Source organism: Peromyscus leucopus, chromosome 11, assembly GCF_004664715.2.
Source record: "Peromyscus leucopus breed LL Stock chromosome 11, UCI_PerLeu_2.1, whole genome shotgun sequence".
Lineage (NCBI taxonomy): Eukaryota > Metazoa > Chordata > Mammalia > Rodentia > Cricetidae > Peromyscus > Peromyscus leucopus.
This window is the reverse complement of record NC_051072.1, coordinates 56252847-56273720: the sequence shown is the minus strand read 5'-3', so window position 1 is coordinate 56273720 and position 20874 is coordinate 56252847. Positions and strand designations below refer to the sequence as shown.

Genomic DNA, 20874 nt, shown 5'->3' with positions numbered 1-20874 from the left:
ATATTAACATACATTATACACATATAATATACGCAAAGCTAAAGAGAATACCTAACAATGTGGCATACTGTTTAAAAGCACCAAAGTCTGCTCTAGTCTCATTCCTCGGTGGGGACAGATGAGGATGCTTACGTGATAGAAAGGCTGGAACAGGTGGTGTAGGTTTTTTTTTTTTTAAATTACTGACTTGTATCTTTATATTCAAATTCTTAAATGCTCAGATATAAAAATTTATTATAATAATTATAATAAGATGATTTCATATGATACACTAGATCAAGAAATTCATTCTAATGAATTTTTGTAATAACTATTACAAAACCAATTCTATTCACTTGGAAGACCCCTTTCGGATAATTACTTTGTTAACTTTCCAATGGAGAATTGTCTTGTTAAAGAAAACTATGGTTTCTCTTTTTCATTATTGAATTTTACTCCAATGAATGAAATTCTACTAACTCTGTCCCATTAACCAGTGATGCCTACAGCATTCTTTTATCAATGGTTTTATATTTATTATCAGTTTGTACCACAAAGCATGTTTTATAGACTGGTATTTTATAGTAATTATATCAAAGAAGGCAGTTTTCATAATCAAAATTTCTAAAGCTTAATACCAGTTTTAAGATCTGCCACATTATAACCCCCTGACAGACAGAGAAGGACAGCAGATCATTTCCAAAGACAGTCTTAAGAGAAGCAAACGGGGCTGGAGAGATGGCTCAGAGGTTAAGACTACTGGCTGATCTTCTAGAGGTCCTGAGTTCAATTCCCAGCAACCACATGGTGGCTTACAACCGTCTATAATGAGATCTGGTGCCTCTTCTGGCATGCAGGCAGACCACTGTATACATAATAAATAAATAAACCTAAAAGAGAGAGACAGGGAGAGAAAGAGAGAAAGAGAGAAAGAGAGAAAGAGAGAGAGAGAGAGAGAGAGAGAGAGAGAGAGAGAGAGAGAGAGAGAAGCAAACAAACTCAAAATGCTAATCAATCAAATAAGAAAAAACATCATATAAACCCAAATTTAAGAACATTCTTCAACATAATCAATCAAAACCCTTTAAAAACATGAAGAAAAGACCAAGGACCAGAGCAGGGACTGGAGATAACAACGAAACACACTATTGAACGGAAAAGGACTGTTGGGGTTGCAGGTGTAGTCTATGGTAAGGCACTTGCCTAGCATGGGAGAGGCCCTGGGCTCGATCCCCAGCACTGTCAAAGAGACAACAGAAAGAGAGGGTCATTAGTAAAGACTGAGACGTAGCGGGTGTGACTGCAATAGTGCTGATTCCCAAAGCCTGATGGTTATACTGCAATCATGCAAGATATTAGCTAAGGGATACCAGGTAAAGGGTATACGGGACTGCAGTTTTTATAACTTCATTATAAATCTAAAATTAGTTTTATTTGGTCCTAAAATTTACCAGGTAACAATATCGCATCAAAACATTAAAGGACAGAATAAAGCAATAAATGAAGGAATGAATTTAGCAAACTATTTTTATTCCCCCAAAAGAAACTCTTTTCAAATTCTTCTTTGTGGAATGACTTTTTAGATTTAGGTTTTCTAAGAAAAAAGACATAACTATTCACCTACTCTACATGAATTAGTTTTTATTTAAACCGCTTACAGTTTTCTCCCAGAAATGTTTCATTTAAATGGACTCTTCAATCTGGTAACTGAAATCTTATTGAACTAATTTAAACATTTGCTATATGCAATTATCAACCTCTTTAAAATTAAAAATGAAAATGACTTTAAAGACTTATTTCTAAAACCTACTTGTCAAAAAAAATACCATTCTAAAGATGAACTACAACATCTCTATAGAGAAAGAACAAGGGCATTTTAATACATTATATCTCACTTTTATTTTATATTTTATTGGTAGAAACTCCATTAAGAATTTTGTAACTCAAAGAAAAAAAGAGAATTTCGTAACTCAATCTATGTCTATTTATTTCATTTATTATGAATGTGGTATTAGACTCCTATATTAACTATAATTGATCTTCCAATCTTTACATGTTAAATAGAGATTAGTAAAGCATTATTCAAATGTTAGCCATTGGTGCATGTGGCTATTTACATTGCTCAGTATTAATAAAATTAAACATTCACTTTTCAGTCTCCTTAGGCACACATCATACAGTCAACAGCCACAGCCGCACATGACTAGTGGTTGGCAGACAGAACATGTAATTGTAGCAGAGGGCTCTGCTGGACATTGTCATCCAGAAGGAGCTCTATATTTGAACGAGGTTTTCAGTGTCTTCTGTTACAAGTTCAATAGCAGCCCCACAATCTAAATTTATATATTGAAGTCCTAACTCTTAGAATATCACAGTATGATTGTAGTTAGAGTTAGGTTTTTAGAGAAGAGGGTTAAATGAACTCTTTAGGGTGAAACTAATTCATACGACCAATGTACTTATTAGAAAAGATATGACCAACTAAGTATATATTTAAAGTAGGTTAGCAACATTTTCCAATTTACCCTAGGATTTTCCAGTGTCTTGGTTAGGGTTTCTATTCCTGCAATGAAGTACCATGGCCAGAAGCAAGCTGGGGAGGAAAGGGTTTATTTGGCTTGCACTTTTATATCATAGTCCATCCCTGAAGGAAGTCAGGGCAGGAACTCATGCAGGGTGGCAACCTGGAGGCAGGAACTGATTGTGCTGCTCACTGGCCTGCTTCCCCATGGTCTGCGCAGCCTGCTTTCTTACATAACCAGGACCACAGCCCAGGGATGGCTCCCCCAAACGGGCTGGGCCCTCCCCCATCAACCATTAATCAGAAAATGCTCCACAGGTTTGCCTACAGGCTGATCTTAATGAGACATTTTCTCAGCTGAGGTTCCTCCTCTCAGATCACTCTAGTGTGTGTCAAGCTGACATCAAACTATTCAGCACATCCAATATCTTCAAATTTGCTTGTTAGATTAAGGAGGCTTGAGTTTAAGACATAACCCTAAACGTCCAGTATACTGTGGTTAAATCAGGTAAATGTATTCATTTTCTATGCAACAAAGTAATCATACAATTTCACGTATGGAATGATATTTGTTTGTGAGCAAGAAGGCTATTAAAAGCATTTCTAAGACTCTTAGGAGGCACGAGGGAGGGGTCATACTCTCCTGCAAGCTCTTTACCACAATCTTCTGCCAGAAGCAGCATGAGTGAATGATTGGGAGCAAAGAGGGAGACAAGAGAGGCCTGGATGAAGGGAGATACCCTCACCGTGTGAAGGCTGTAAAGCCTACTAGGCTTAGTCTACTAGAAAAGGATAATTTCAAACTGTCCCCGCCCCATTTCTCTGGACACAGGAGATGACCTAGTACAGTTGGGAACAAGAGAACAAACCTCTATACCCTAGGAAGAGCAGAAACAGTCCAGGATTTGGGTCTCCAATATCTGTGAGGGGGTAAAAAACTCCTGTAGAAGACCCTCAAATAACAAGATGGCATTTACCTGCTACGGAAGGTAGCTGGGTCGTTACCATCACACTGACAGCAACTTCCCATTGTGAAAAGGGATAAAGTATAAGAAACCAAAAGCTAAGGACGTATCGGGAACTGTGGGAAAAATCTCTCCAGCAAGTCAGCGTTGACCCTAAGCACAAGATGATACTACAAGTGGGTTAAAAGTTAACCAAACAAAAACCCAGTTTAACCTTGAGTAGAATGATTTACTTAACTCCTATGTGAACATGAGAAGAGCATAGGAGCACATATAGTAGCTGGCCTTCCATATGGATTCCATATCTGTGGACTCAATCAACTACTGGCTGAAAGATTCGGAAAAACGTATTTTGTCTGTACTGAACGTAAACAGACTTTTCCTTATCAACAAAACACTAGCTATTTATACAGCATATATACTGCATCAGTCTACTTCTAGAGGTCAGGTGTACGGTAGGATATACATGCAAACACTATGCACTTGACACAAGGGACTTGAGGACCCACAGATCTGGGTATTAACTGCGGGCCCCGGACCCAATCCCTCTGGATAAAGGGACAACTACTACAGCCGCTGCTGTCTTCCTGTGTGTTTGACATTCAGTAAGTTGCAGTGTGCACCAAAGAGCAACCTGCAGCCAGTGTCAAAAGAGAAAACAATCCAGCTTCCGACTCAGAGACGCAGGGCGCACTAGCCAGGAAGGCAAACAGCCCTCCGAGGCTTTCCTCGGAAAGAGACATCAGCTTGATCAGATTGTGAATTTCAACAGAGAAATGGAAACTACAAGCAGGAATCAAAAGACAGTGTCAGAAATAAACAATAGAGATAAAGAATGTTTTTGACAGATTCGGGAATTTGACATAACTGCAGGAAATGATTAGAATCAGTCAAGTGAAACACAGAGAAAAAGGAGCCACAAACCATTGAGACTAATATCAAACTACCTAATAAAATGAGCTACTGTACTATAGAAGAGGGTGAAGAAATATTTCAAGACATAAAGGCCGAAAATAAAATACCCACTCTCATAACAGAGTTTAGTCACAGCAGTCAGAAGGTAGAAGTAACCCATGTCCTTCGGTGGTTGGCTGGACCAGCAAAATAAAGTATGTAGTCCATGTAAGAGAGGGAAATTCTGAACGTACTGTAACACAGATGAACCTCAAGGAAATCATGGTACATGTGAAAGGCCAGCCCTCAAGACAAATACTGCATGCTTCACTCATGTTTGAGGCTCACAGCCAAGACCAGGGAACAGAAAAATGCTGTCAAAGGGTATGGAGTTACCTAGTGAGTTCTGCATATCAGATCTGCAAAGTGAAAAATAAATCACAGAAGGACAGTGGGATCAACTACAAAGGGCGCGAAGAATAGAGGACAGAGAGCCTGTTACCTGTGTTTGTAGCTTTACAAGTAATCAAACTCTGAAAATGGATACAAATTCACACATTAGAAAGGGGGATGCCCCTGTTGTAGCCCCTTTAATAAAGTAAGGTTACTACCAAAAATACAATAAAAACCTTTCTGTGTGCTTTTGTTGTGTTCTTCCTGTGACTGTAGGATGACAAATGATTGGAGGAGCTGGAAAGACTTTCGTCAGCTTGGTAGAACTGTCTCAGAACCGCTCTCCGAGCTCTGCTTTCTCGGCATGGGAAGAGACTGGGTGGGTAGGAAGCAGACCACTGGAGACGGTGGTAAGAACAGATGGGGAGGAGGATAAAAGCAGCAGGGCTGTGCAAAGGACAGTGACACACGCAAGGCACAAAGAGCAGGTGCCTGGGGTGGCAGGAAACAAAATCAAGGTCACAGGAACGGGACAGTGAAAGTTGAAGTACCCAGTCTCCTAATACACTTATTTCGTGAGGACGCCTTGAGTCCCAACGTACTAAGGAGTGAGCCCTGACATGGTCAAGCTGTGTTAGGGATTTTCACTAATCTTTTTTTACTCTTCAGAGCCCCAAAGACAGTACGGTGCACAAGGCCGCAGTCTGCCAGATCAAAGACTTACACAGCCTGGAATGAACACTATAGGGAAGCAGTTTAGTAATACGTTTTTGTTTTTTTGTTTTTTTCGAGACAGGGTTTCTCTGTGTAGCTTTGGAGTCTTTCCTGGAACTCTCTCTGTAGCCAGGCTGGCCTTGAACTCACAGAGATCCGCCTGGCTCTGCCTCCAGAGTGCTGGGATTAAGGGCGAGTGCCGCCGCTACCACCACCCGGCTAGTATTAAGTTTTTTCATCTTTACATTTTCTTCTTTATTTTATTGTCTCGTGTGCAGGATACAAGTACATCTGTGCACCATTTACACGAAGTCCCCAAGGAAGCCAGAGGAGGTGTTGGATCCCTGGAACTGGAATTACAGAGTGCCACTATATAAGTGTTAAGAATCAAGCCAGGGTCCTCTGAAGAGCAGCCCGTGCTCTTAACTACCCAGCCGTATCTCCAGCCCGTGTCTGTATTTTCTCACACTGATTAAAAGGTAAATGATGCATGATCTAAAAGTCATTTGCCGATTACCCAAATTTGTTACGTGGGAAATCTGAGTTGTTCAGAGAACATTCCTATTTCATCTACTTTGAGCTGTTCCTTGGGTCATATTTCTAAAGCACAGTGAAATACAATTTAGTGTGTGTGCTTATCAATCTTCCTTGTTTTCCTCCTGTGGCTGTATGCATATTCCTTTGGCTACCAAGTATATAAATGCTTCCATTATAATGGCTTATACAACTTTAACTTGCATAAATGCCAAAGACTGTCATACTAAAGGGAGTTCAACAAGTGAGTTATCTCAGAGTCTTACATGCATGTGTATGTTTTAATATTCTTCCCACTTTTGAAAAAAGAAAAAGCATGTTCCTTTTTCTTCAACACTAAGATACTGGTTTCCTCCCTATTATAGATTGATATTTAGTACTAATTGATACCTCTGGGTTAACTTTGATAGTGCAATTTTAAGTTGGCATTTTACATTTCAGAAATACCTATTAAGAAAGTGTTGGGGAGATTGCTCCCTGCCTAACACATGCAGGCCGAGTTTAGATTTCCACCAATATAAAACCACTGCGGGTGTTCTTGAGGATGATTTGGTCTCTTAGCATAGACACAGTTTTTGAAAGTGATCTAACAACTCAGGAAGAAAGCAAATTTGTCCAACGATCCAGAGACAACGAGAACACTACGAATGCTGGGTAAGGTAAAACAATCCTTCATTCCTGTGTCTGCTTTTGATTGTCCAGGAACGCTTCCTTCAGAAAGGCTCAGCTAAGTTTTCCCCTGGCTCCAAATCTACAAGGTGTTCGGAACACTTCAAACCACCACCAGAGTTTCCTTACAGTGGGTTTCAAATTCAGCTTCCGTCATTTAACGTTAAAGTTTTGTGAGGGAAGTATTAAGCTTCATTGAAGTATTAAATTAATATAAAATCAAGAAGAAAATACTTAAAAAAGTGAGAGCCTGGTACATTTCACTTCTGAATAAGCCAATGTGAATGGCTACTTGCACCATCTAAGACAGACCTCTAGGGCTCTGGATCTGTCATCAGAGTCTCTAAAATGGTCACTCCTTGCCTGTACTCTACACATGTTAAGAATGTATTACTAAGAAAAATAATTAGATAATTTTTTTTCAAAATACGTAAAAATTGGGTACAAACAGCTTTTTTTTTTATTTTGTTTTTTTAAATATGCTTCTCTGTATCAAGAATGAAGCCAATCGCTAGCCAGGCGGTGGTGGTGCACGCCTTTAATCCCAGCACTTGGGAGGCAGAGGCAGGCAGATCTCTGTGAGTTCGAGCCAGCCTGGGCTACAGAGTGAGTTCCAGAACAGGCACCAAAGCTACAGAGAAACCCTGTCTTGGGAAAAAACAAACAAACAAACTAAAACAAAAATCCCAAAGTGGAAACACTCCATAGCACTATGCGGCCTGAATTTGGCCTGCCATTTGGTTCTCCACCTTGCACCCCAATGGGGAGAACGGAGTGATCAATACTGACCAAACATGCTTATGTTCTTTCTAGGTTAGGTGTTCTTGTATTAACTACTGGCTCCAAGCTAGGTCCACTTAAAAAACGACGACAAAAAGATACATTCAACAGTTTAAGGTGAGGATTTTTTTCCCCTCCCTCCCTCTCTCCTTCCCTCCCTCCCTCCTTTTGCTGGGGATGCTGTGAATGTGTTGCTCTGATTGATTGATAAATAAAATGCTAATTGGCTAGTAGCCGGGCAGGCTATAGTATAGTATAGGTGGGATAAGCAGGGAAGAGAATTCTGGGACAGGAAGGTTGAGTCAGAAGACGCTGCCAGCTGCTGCTGCCACCATGAAAAGTAAGATGTAAAGTACCAGTAAGCCACAAGCCACATGGAAACTTATAGATTAATAGAAATGGGTTAATAAAAAATATAAGATCTAGCTAGCAAGAAGCCTGAGCCATTAGGCCAAACAGTTTTAATTAATATAAGCGTCTGTGTGTTTATTTGGGACTGAGTGGCTGTGGGCCTGGGCAGGACTGGAGAAAACTCCATCAACAAATGGCGCCAGAATGTGGGGCAAGATTTTCCACCTAAAACCTGAGAAAAAAAGATTCTAAAATGGAGCTAAAAACAGCTTCCTAGTTGTGTCTCTCAAGTTAGCCACAGCCTGTAGGCTTGAGCTACTCTATGGTGGGTTCATGGTGTACGTGCTTGACCTGCAGTATGGTGGGAATGAGGTGTCTCCAAGACGCACATAGCACTGCATGACAGATTTAGCTTTTACTAGTATAAAAAAAAAAAAGGTTTCTGGGCTACACGCTGAGGGTACGCATGGCTCTCAGACCCGATCTGGCAGTTAACGTGCCACCACCATGTTAGGAAAGCTGAGTTGGACGGAGCCAGCAGCCAAGGCTTCTGCTTCAGTACTAACCGCTGCAGTATAAAGCAATAGTTACACAATAAGACAGATTCAGATGGAACAAGACTTTAAATGGTTTACAATGTGTGTAAAAATGTACATAGGCTTGGAAGAGAAAAGAAAAGGAATATAGAAAGTTATATTAAAGAAATAGAAAGTTTTAAAAAGTAGTCTTTTAAAAAAAAGTAAAAGTAATATAAAAAATATGCCACATCAGATGGATATCACACAGGGAATCTGGATACTGTTGTCTTTGGGATTTTTAACTGCAGAAAGACTTCTGATTATAAAGGATGCTCAGTTAAACCAATATGTATATTTTAAGGTATTTTGACTTCAAAATTTGGGTCTAAGGATATGTTACTTTGAAAAGGAGGCTCTGCTTTTGTTTCCATATGAAACAAGAGGCTATGGATTTGTTCCAGATTAAGATACATCAGATCTGACCAGCCAAGACCGTCTGAAAGGTCTCTGATGACACCATGGCCCAGATGATCTAACATCCAGAACGATTTCAAGGAAACTGGCTCAGACAATACAGACTCACAGACTACTCCCATAATCCTAAAATTTTTTTTATGTCCCCATAAGAATAAGGTACCCTCATCCAGCAGGAAGTAGTATGAGAAGCTACACCTGTGGTGGTATTCTAATTGTAACTGAAATGTGATTTTGATTGTATGTTAATAAAGTTGCCCGGGGGTCAGAGCTATTAGAGCCATAGACAGAGTGTGGCGGTGGTGGCGCACGCCTTTAATCCCATAGATCTCTGTGTGTTCAGGGATACAGCCAGCATTGGAGACATATGCCTTTAAGACCAGGGGGGCTGTACATACAGACAGTGACAAGGCAGTCACATGTTTGGGTTTACAACCAATGAGAAGGCAGAAATGACTATGAAACGACTTACACACAGGGAAATAGCGCTCTTTTGGGAAGCTGGGACCACCACAGGAGGAAGGGTAAGATTTTAGCTCTGAGCTCTGACCTCTTGGCTTTCTCTTTTACATTGGTTCTGTGTTTCTTATTTAATAAGACGGTTGGTTACATCTACATACGCCCAAATTTCCAAATATACCAAGTTGGCTTTGGAGATGGAATTGGCTCACTCCTTCTCTAAACCCAAGCATATTGCTTAAAAAAAAAAAAAAAAAAAAAAAAAAAAAAGGTGAGCGATTATTCTGTCCCACATCAAAAGAGCCCTCTGGTGTGGGACAGAGAAAAACCAGTATTTTTATTTAAAGCAGGTTGATTATAAATGCAATCTCTTTCAAAAAAGAAAAGGAAATCGTATAATGATAGGATGAAAGGGTAGATTAATGAACCTACTTTTAAAAAGCAACAACTTGTTTAGAAATGTTTTACATTGCTATGGATTTTAGTGTTTTGATAAAAGTTTAAACTTAATTTTGTTATACTGTATATATATTTCTACTCTCCTTGGAGGTATTATGTTTATGTAACTCATTTAAATTGTAATGGATAATTAAGAAATACAGATTTAATAATTAGTCTTCTATGATAGTCAAACTTGTAGTCATGCCAGTTAAGTTTTCTAGGTATACATAGATATATTTCAGATAGATAGGTAATCTTCAAACACTTCAAAGACCTACAGAATATGGCATTTAAAATGTTTTAAAAATTTAAGCCGGGCGGTGGTGGCGCACACCTTTAATCCCAGCACTCGGGAGGCAGAGCTAGGCGGATCTCTGTGAGTTCGAGGCCAGCCTGGGCTACCAAGTGAGTCCCAGGAAAGGCGCAAAGCTACACAGAGAAACCCTGTCTCGGAAAAACCAAAAAAAAAAAAAAAAAAAAAAAAAAATTTATACTCTCTGGACAGTGAGACATGTCTACTCCTGGCAGTACCGATTTACTTCAGAGAAAAAGATGGGCATCAAAGACACTCCGTATGGAGTTTTATCTTCTTCTTGGTAAAAATAGCGATTTAGGCAAGAAACTGTTCTTGCCTGGACTGCTTTAATAAAATATATCGACTGGACATACAGGACCCATAGAATGGTGACCAATGGGGGGAAAAAAAAAAGAAAGGTGACCAATGAACTTTGCTTGGCAAAATGATCCTTCAGGTTCTTGCTTTGCAGAGGAAACTTCCAGACATTCTACAGGACACAGAGAGAAGTGACTTTGAGACTCTAGGCCTGTGGGCTGAAGACACATGCCCCAATTTTACAGAAGAACTTTGGATGACTGTCCAGGCTGCCAGCTGTCTCTGTCTAATCTCTCAAGACTCCCGAAAGTTGCATGTGTCCTTCTCCCATTTCTCAGGTAATATTATATCCTTCTGAGGTATTTGATTAGTTGAAGACTACATAGGTATAATTTCCTTAGTTATGATAAAAGATAAATTAGATATGAAACCCTAGAATCACAAATATAGGATAGATAAAATATCTTCTTTAATTTTGCCAAATACAAATAGACTAGATATTATAAATAGACTAGATATTGTAACTATAATTCTTGCGTGATAATTGTTGTTATATGTAATTTTACTATGTTAAAGTTAAAACCTTCCCTTTTGAAAAAAAAAAGGGGGAAATGCTGGGGATGCTGTGAACGTGTTGCTCTGATTGATTGATAAATAAAACGCTGACTGGCCAGTAGCCAGGCAGGAAGTATAGTATAGGCGGGATAAGCAGAGAAGAGAATTCTGGGAACAGTAAGGTTGAGTCAGGAGATGCTGCCAGGCGCCATGAAAGTAAGATATAAAGTACCAGTAAGCCACAAGCCACATGGCAACTTATAGATTAATAGAAATGGGTTAATTTAAGATATAAGATCTAGCTAGCAAGAAACCTGAGCCATTATGCAAACTGTTTTAATTAATATAAGTGTCTGTGTGTTTATTTGGGTCTGAGTGGCTGTGGTCCCAGGCAGGACTGGAGATAACTCCAGCAACATACATACATACATACATACATACATACATACATACCTTTCCTTCCTTCCTTCCTTCCTTCCTTCCTTCCTTCCTTCCTTCCTTCCTTCCTTCCTTCCTTCCTTCCTTCATTTATTTTGAGACATGGTCTCTCTACACAGCCTGGCTGTCCTGTGAAACTCAAAGAGATCTGCCTGCCTCTGTCTCCAGTGTTGGGATTAAAAGTGTCTGCCCCCACACCTGGCAAATTATTGTCTCTCTCTCTCTCTCTCTCTCTCTCTTCTCTCTCTCTCTCTCTCTTCTCTCTCTCTCTCTCTCCTCCTCCCTCTCCCTCTCCCTCTCCTCTCCTCTCTCCCTCTCCCTCTCCCTCTCCCGTCTCCCTCTCTCTTTCTTTCTTTTTAGTCCTTCAAGGCTGGGTTTCTCTGTGTAGTCCTGCTGTCCTGGAACTCACAGAGATCTGCTTTCCTTTGCCTCCAGAATCTGGAATTAAAAGTGTGCACCACCACCCCCAACAAATTTTTGTTTCTTAATAATAAACTTGTTTCTTTAAAGGAGAGAAATTCTTTCTTTAATGAAAGCCATAGTGATCTTTATAAATAATACATTTGCCAAAAAAGTTCATGAGTAAGAGTTTTGGGGTTTGACAGGTAAATAGCCTGATGTGTGAAGGGAATTTCCTACTACATTTAACCCTGTAACTTGTCTCAATACTCTTGTTTATTGGTATTAAACAGGGTACTTCTTTGGAGGCTCTTCCTCCAACACAAGGCAGGAGTGTCAGAGTCTGCTACGTAGCCCTAGCTGGCATTAACCTCTGCCCATCCCAGTACTCAAAGGTTGAATCAAGAAGATGGACAACAGCCTGAAGCCGGCCTGGACTACAGAGTGAATTCCTGGCAGCTTGAGCTACAGAATGAGGCTGGCTCAAATAAATAGGCAGAAAGGCAGGTAGGTAGGTACGTAGGTAGATGATCAATGGATGGATGGATGGATGGATGGATGGATGGATATAGACAGAATTATGACATCAAAAGTGAATCAGAAGAGTGGGACTCTGGACATGATGAAGTCACAAGAACTCTTTAAACCACTTAATATATCTAGGTGTATGAAAGTAGCCAGCATGTGCTGGGAACATTGCTTAGTGCTTGACACCAGGGCCTGAATTTGGATCCCTAGTAGCAATGTAAAATGCTGGGCATACTGTACATGTCTACAATCCCTAAGCTGAGGTGGCAGATCTTGGGGACTCCCTGGCTAGCCAGTCTAGCCAAAATGGTGAGTTCCTGGTCCAGGGAAAGACCTGTCAAAACAGGAAGACAAACAATATAGATTTTTGGCCTCTGTATGCACACATGTGCAAGTGTCCCATACCAGAGACACACACAAACCAACACCATTTTTCATTTTTAAAAGTAGCTGTATTAATATCTTTATCTGTCTAAAAGAACTATCAAGGCTGTACTTTATAAATTTTCCTTTGTAAAATGCAATATGTTTTATAATCAAAGGCATCTTAGAGATCAGCTAAAATACTAAACTTACTTTAGCTTTTGTAAAGAAAATAAATATCACTGGCTTTAAGGAACTTACAAATTAATAAAGTTGCTTCAAATGTACAAGGAGGGCCTCTGTATCAGTCTAAAATGCTGCGGGCCGCAGAAATATATCATAAGAACTCAGCTGGTTATGGCAAAGTCACTACCTGGAGGATCAGGGAATTCCTCAGAGGAAGCCAAATCCAAGGAGTTTTTGGTGTTACTTGGCTTGTTATATATCAGCTGTATTCTGTTATGAAAATCATGTGTGCCTTCATAGCTTTCCCAACTGACTTTTCCCTAAGAAGGGCTAACAGTGTAGACTGATCACTCTCTGGACATACACTTCCAGGTATTTGGAGAACAGCCTCAGGAAAGGCTTTCTCTGGAATCAGATTATCTCCCTTGGCCACTTTCAAGGACTACAGGAAACACCACCCAGGTGGGCGCCCATTGTTAGTCCCAGGTGGACTAACAATGATAACAGCCACATGCAAGTCTCCTGACTTAAGGTAAATTCCACAAGGGGACACCGCCCAAGTCAGGTAGACATTAAGTAATAGCTTTACACAATTTAGCTCAGATCCCTCCTTTCTTACAGCCTTACTAACTTTATAGACCTCTAGCTACTTACCTAACCACTTCTAGGAATATTTAGATAAACTTCTGTGCTAACAGCTATGCTCAGCCAGAACTCCAGTTCAAGCCTCGCTGTAATTATCATTATTGGTAGCATCTGGCCAGGTCCATCACGGATGGAGGAAAGTACCTTATCAGAGATACCTCTGTACTCTCTAGAACAGACTTAAGCATCCAGGCTACCTGTTTGAGAAGGCCTGGCGGATGTGCCAATTAAGCCTTACTTCCTCAGACAATCACTGTCTGAGGAAGTTCAGGCTGAGTGTCCTGGGTGGAGGGGAGGATTGTGATTTGGGGGAGATATATAACTGTAAAGCAGAGGACAGGGAGAAGAGAAGAGAATGGAAGAACGAGATGGGTAAGAACTTGAGAGGAACGAGCTGAGATGGGGAAGAACTAGATTGAAGAGCAAAAAGAGAGGACTAGAGGAACGAGATGGAAGATGAGGAAGAGCCAGATGGGGAAGAACAAAGATGAGGAAGAGCCAGATGCGAGAGAAGGAGATGGGAGAGAAGCTGATGGGGGAAAGAACTAGATAGATGAGAACCTAGAAGGGACAGAACTAGATGAAGGAATTAAGATAGAACCTAGAGGGGACAGTAGATAAATATAGAGAGAAATCAGGCAAGAAAGGAGCTAGACATGAGAACAGAACTGAAGCTGTGTATAAAGGATGTTATGCCAGAGGAATTAAAGCAAGTGGACTATAGAACTCGGTGTGCTGAGATTATATTTCCTGATAATAGTCCTCGCCGTCAGTAGTTCTCTCTCCTGAGCCCCTGGGATGTATAATATTGAGGCTGGTCCTCTAATATTATACAAGACTAAAAATATTTCTGAGCTGTGAAGAACATATACATTAAGCCAGACTGGCTGTTGAAACTAGCGGGTCAAGCACAGGCTTGGGAGTCTGCGGGCTCCACACCAACATCAACTAGTTAGTTATGGGGTCTTGGGTTCATCACTTAGCCTTACTGTTTCATCTGTTAAGCATTAACAGCAACTACCTTCATAGGGTAATTCTCAGGAGTAAGTAGTCTGCATGAAATATGCAATGGGTGTTCAAATATTAGGTCCTTCCCTATATGAATAAGCAATCAACAGTCTTAAAAGCATCTTCAGTAAGCTAAAAAGAAAAAAAAAAAACTAGAGACTTAATGTTAAATATGAATGTTAAAATATTTTAAAAGGACTCTTTTTGATCAGTGGTGTAAATGACCGAAATAGATGTAATTTAAGTCAAATCAACATCAGCTACTCACTGAATGATTTAAGCTTCCTTCCTTGGTAGTGTAGATATATTATTTATGACAAGTCTAAACTTTGGTGTAGACCTCAGTAACTTCGGCAAGTTAATGAAGGAGTAAGAAAATGAGTAAAACAGAACTCACTGTCAGAAGCACTGCCTGTGCTTGACTTCTGATGGCGAAAGGGGAGACAGTGAAACCTGAATCTGGATTACATGTGTTTGGCTCATGAAACATTCAGCACTACTGTGCAGCTTCCATCAGAATGTGGAGGGCACAAAAATATCTAGTTCTTAAACAGAAGACAAGTAGTTGTATATGAATAAATAAAAAGACAAGAACTGAAAAAAAAATATCTAGTTTCTTGCTCCATTTTTACTAAGATGGAGAGAATCATAGTGGCTCTCAGAAGTGTCCTGGATCCCATAATGGTGCTTTGTGTAGTATAAACAACCTTTGCACATTGATCTCTTGAGATCTGTACTGCAAATGTGGCATCTGTACACTTCTGGCCTGGCTCTTGTGGTTGAGGAAAGACATGCAACTGCACGATCACAGGAAGTCCCAATTTTATGGTCACTTTCTCACTGCTGGCTCCCAATATCGGTGTTAAAGCCACAGAGATTCCTACTGAAAATTACAATAGCCTACTTTCTGTAAGGAACCAGATGTGGACACTAAATTCTTCCTCAATCACGGTTACTTGTAAAAGATCCACTTTTAAAATAGGTATTCTAAATACCTTAACATAAAAAGTTTTCCTGCCGGGCAGTGGTGGTGCATGCCTTTAATCCTAGCACTCAGGAGGCAGAGGTGGACTCTGTGAGTTCGAGGCCAGCGTGGTCTCCAAAGCAAGTTCCAGGAAAGACCCAAAGCTACACAGAGAAACCCTGTCTCGCAAAACCAAAACAAAAAGTTTTCCTGTATCAGTAAATTTAGAGGATTGGGGTCCATCCAAAAGAGGGTAACTATTCACTCGATTCATTGGTAACTTGTAGCAAAAACTAAAAAAGATTTGGCCCAAACTGATACTACAAATTATAAATCTATTATATTAACACAAGCTACTGTTTATGTTGATTTACCTTTTGAAAACAAATAAAAACAACTAACCATTTACTAAGAGCTTTCTTTAGAAAATTTCCCAAAATTCTCTACTGAGGAGGTCTCCAGGACATGAGCTCTATTTATTAAGTGAAAAATGATGCCTCTTTCAACTCTTATGAACATTTATCTATCTTTTGCAAAAGTGTGGTCTACTAAATTCAAGCCTGTCTTCCATTTGCTAGACTACAACATATAATCACAACCCATTCAAGATAAACATTTTAACTATATGCTGATTTAGCTTTCAAAGGACATGAAAATAAGTTTCCTTGCAAAGCAGATCCTTAAGGAAAATTCACTGTGAAAACTGCTTGGCGGGCCTGGAGAGATGGCTCAGCAGTTAACAGCACTGGCTACTCTTCCAGAGGATCCAAGTTCAAGTCCCAGCACCACATGGCAGCTCACAACTGTCTGTAACTTTAGTTTCATGGGACCCAACACTCTCACACAGACATACATGCAGGCAAAACACCAATGCACATAAAATAAAAATAAGTAAATATATATGTATATATAAAATTTGCTTGGCATGTCATTACTGCTGGAGCAAAACATGAATAACAGAAGTCACTCTAGATACTGGCAGAATTAAAGCCATAATTGGGTGGAAGAAAATGGATATTTTATAGTAAAATCTGTTTCCCAATATTTTGCTATGAAAACTTTCATCTTTTGGAGACAATAGCAATCAATATTTTAATGGCCATTATTTGGTACTCAGAATCAGAAACATTTACAGCTTAATTTTCTTTTTGAAAAGGCTATAATCAAAAGACAAAACTATTTAATGCTTGAGTGACGGCATGAACAAAAGTTTGTTTCTGTTGTCATTCAAGGCAGATTCATCATCACCAACTGTCAGTGCACATTTAGTATTTAAGTAGTATGCAAAGGTGGGGGCACTGATCGAAGGCACTACACAAATGGCCAACGATAGGGGTGAACGATAGAGAATGACAACTTAGTTTATTTCTGAATGCTATTGTCAAGGGGAGCTTTTTAGTTTATCTTCTCAAACCTCCCTCATCAGCCTGACAGTGGCAAAGGCCTCTATAACATTGAAAGCCCACTTTACTTGCCAAGGTGATGGAGTCACACTGGTTCCACCCCGAGTTAGTTTAGCAAGAGCCAATATTTCAGCTGGAGGATGACGAGACAATGATGCCAGTGAAAATTTTTTTTTATTGTTCTTCCAGTAATAGTGACTAACTTGAGCATATACTCATCACAGAAAATGTCTTCCTTGATCTAAATAATCCTCTTAGTAATCTTCAATTTTCTTAAAAGAACTTTTGTTTGTCTGAGTTTTGTTGTTTTGTTTTTGAGACAGGATCTCCCTGTGAGCTCTGGCTGACCTGGCACTTGTACTCAGAACAGACTGGCCTCAAAATCAGAGATCCTCATATTCTGCCTTCTAAGTGTTGGTATTAAAGGTGTGTGCCACCCCATTTACCTTCTGAAAGAATTTTTCACATGACAGCACCACATTACAACTAAGTTTCAATACTATTGATTTGAATTAATACAGACTAGTACGTGCAAAGGCTGATGAGGACCGACTTCTAGCTATGTTTTAGGACTAGGACTTGAACTAGGGTCCTGTTCTACAGTTTCTCTCATTGAGCTACAACTTCTCTTTTTCACATGTTCCCTTTCCTTCACTGCCTAAAAGATAACCTATAATTGGCTGTATGTAGTCACATGGCAGGGTCTGAGAAGGAATGCTATGCAGGAGTTGCTGAAAAACAAAAACTACTTTCCAGTGAGTTTAGGATATGGATTGATAAAAATTAGTGAGATCAGATATGCTGGTCAAAAATAAAAACATTAAAGCTGGGGTAAAATCTTTTCTTCTTTTAAAATTGATGTGATGTGTACGGGTGTTTTGCCTGTGTTTATGTCTGTGTACTTGTTGCCAGAAGGCCAGAAGAAGGTGTTGGATCCCCAGAAACTGGAGTTACAGACTGTTGTGAGCTGCCATGTGGGTGAAGGAAATTGAACCTGAGTCCTTTGGAAGAACAGCCAGTCCCTTAGTCTTCAAACTAAGGCTTTACATTGTGGAAATTGACTGAAAATATGCAGATGTTTACGTGAAATAAAGTTTTACAATGCATTTGAATGCAAACGGCCCATAGTGCTATTTGACCTCTATTAATAATAACTTGTCAGCTGGTTTCTCTGGACAAATGAGGGCTGTCGTAAAACTAGGAGCTTACTATTAAAACACAGCTTCAGAGGTTTACTTAGCTAACATCTTTCAAAAAGCATCCCCAAACCCATATATTCCAAGCCTGAGAAGCCTTCTTCAAATACTGTATTCATCCATATTAACAGCCTGCTGGAATAAACACCTTCCTGTTTGTACTTGTGATAACTGACTTCTTATTTCTCAACCAGCTAAACTGCACCTCTATAATTACCACTGATTTGTAGAAGACTTTAGGTGAAACTATATGAATGTAGACCTGGAAGTCTAGCTGCCATGCTTCTTCTTCAAGAATCATGCCACTTGAAGCCGTTGATCTTAAGTCTGCTGCGGACTGAACCCAGGGGCTCATGTGTTCTGGGCAGGTGCTCTGCCACTGGACTCTACTCCCACACCACAAAAGCATTATCTTTTGAAAGCAAAATTACACTTTCAGGTACATTTTTATAAACGAGAATTTAAAAAATACAAGAAGAGAAGCTTATTTTAGATTGTACGACTGATACTACTTATAGTATACCCACAGCAGACCTCATTAGTGCTAAACGGTATTCAGAGCTTAATATAATCAGAAGTGCCTCGCCTTCATTAAGTTTCAGCAACTTAGAAGTGTCTGACAAATTTGACAAAAATTGGGCATTCACGTATTTTGGCTTCTGAGTTTTATATGAAGAAAATGTACACTATCTAAAGAGGTTTAGCTCAGTTAGTATCTACATTTAAGATTTGCATCTTAGAAGGAAAGAACATGCTGCCAAAGCCTGCTGGGAGCCAGGAAGTTATTACCAGAAGCTGCAAAGTTTTGATGAGGAGCTTCGGAGTTTGCCCTGCCTGCCGGGTTTCGGTCTCCCCGAGTATGCCCCAATTCTCCCTTGAAGAATAGAAGCATTTACTCTATGCCACTGTATATTCCTAGCAGGTAACTTGTTTTTTATTTTCCAGGGCTCACAGCTAAGAGTCTGCCTTGAGTCTCAGCTGAGATGCAGACTGGCACAGTGTTGGAACTTTAAGAGTACAGAAACTTCAGGAATTGAACTGAATGCATTTTGCATTAGGAGATGGCCCTGAGCCAGGTGTGGAATGCTAGGGTTTGAACTTGCACTGCTCTCCATGGGCTCGTGCATTTGAATACTTGATCTTCCCCTGGTGTTTCCGCTTTGGGGACCTTTAAGAGGTGGGGCAGAGCTGGAGAAAGCAGATTGCTGGGAAGGGGCACATGGGGGCTAGAGCCAGGCTCTACTTTGCCCTCCCCTGCTCCCTGCCTGCTGACACGCCCTAGCCAGCAGCCTTGGGTCCCCATCCCCACGTCCTGAGCTGCTCTGCAACTGTGCTGTCCCCGCCAGGAAGGACTGGACACTTGCACGTGGTGAGTAGCGCTTGTCCTTCCTTTCACCTCTCCCAGTTATTTTAACACAGCTGTGAGAAAGTACGCCAGCCAAGCGCCCTGCCGGCCTGGCCTGTCCTCCTTCCCCACTCCTTTCCTTTTGTCCCTTCCTCCCTCTCCGGCTCTACACTTTGACAACAGCAATGCCAGCTGAAGCTGTACTTAGACTTGTAAATACAAAAAATCAAGTCTGGGAGGAAAACAAAATAATTACATCAACAGAGTATATTACTCTGTACTTGAAAACGAAAGAAGAATGAATGCTTTTATCTCTTCAAGTACATTTTCTTAGCATCTATAATTCAGTTAAAAAGATGGATTGAAACGGAAGTTTCTGTTTGCAATTTCCAGGATGACTCTGGGTAAATGACTTATCCCCTGTTCTGCAAGTTCTCCTGTTTGTAAAGTGGCAACAACACTACTTGTTACAAACTACATTCCTACTGATGATGTAAGGATTGAAACTAATGTATTTAAAGTTCAGGTAACTGTAACTACTCAATATGCATTTGAGCACATGGTCACATAAAGACTTACATTTCTATTTTATTGAGATATATGATATTACATTTTGATGATTACTAAATAGCCAGCCTACCAGTTTATATATTTTACAAATTTAATTCAAGCAGTCATTGTATTAAATGTAGTAAGTCAATAGTATTTTCTAATGTTTTTCAGGTGTAAGATATTTCCATCTTCCTTAAGGACTTTCTACCTTAATAACAGGGGAGAAAAAAACAGGTCTAATATAGAAGAAATAATCAGTCACCTGTTCAACAGATGTTTATTGTGCTTCTATAGTATGTCATGCACCATATCAGACAGTGAGATGCAAGGATGAATAAGCATGTCAAAGGTCCTCAAAAAACTTAGGATAGAAAACTAAAAATATACCTTCCCTCCTACTCTTTTACTCTTAAAGGTAAGTAGGAAATAATTCTCACTTCTTCCAAGTCTTTATCTTTCCAGGTATCATTTCTATGATCTCAAGATGAGGGCAAACTACCCTGAACCTACACAATATAATCCACTGGTCAAGTCAAGCATGAACAGGCCTTCCTCAATATTCCTTTGTTAGAAGTCATGTATCGAGCATCTGGGAAGGCAGATGAGATTGTTCTTAGGAGCACCATGGGAGGGCAGTAGAGTATGAAGTGGTCTGGATGATGACTTTGCACTCATAACATGTATATGCACACACACATACTAAATACTACACAGACATAACTGTGCCTTCCAGATACCCCTAACTTCTAGATACGCTCATTTTGCAGCTATGTTGAAGGTTCAAATTCTTACAGTGTCTCTCTAGATGCTCTTGGGTTGCAATATGCTTACACAAAAATCTGAGCACTCTTAGGACAAGCATGCCAACCCTATGCTGATCCTTTGATGATTTCAGGAACGTATTGCTTAGCTCTAAGCCAAGATCTAAGATGGACAGTTAGCTACTTGGTAAATATATAGAATGTAGTCTTAGTACTACATTTTAAC

The 20874-nt window shown here is 39.9% G+C and overlaps 1 protein-coding gene across 2 annotated transcripts in view; it reads right to left on the bottom strand.

Annotated features, from left to right (window-relative positions):
* Homer1 (homer scaffold protein 1) overlaps positions 1-20874 on the bottom strand; it is a 113346-nt gene that overhangs the window by 14871 nt on the left and 77601 nt on the right. The window contains exon 6 of one of the 2 annotated variants that reach the window (XM_028892802.2): positions 1183-1218. The exons of the other annotated variant lie outside the window; for it this stretch is intronic. Within the exon in view, the coding sequence (XP_028748635.1) occupies positions 1183-1218 (36 nt within the window). The remainder of the gene's footprint in view (positions 1-1182; positions 1219-20874) is intronic. 2 annotated transcript variants of the gene reach the window in all.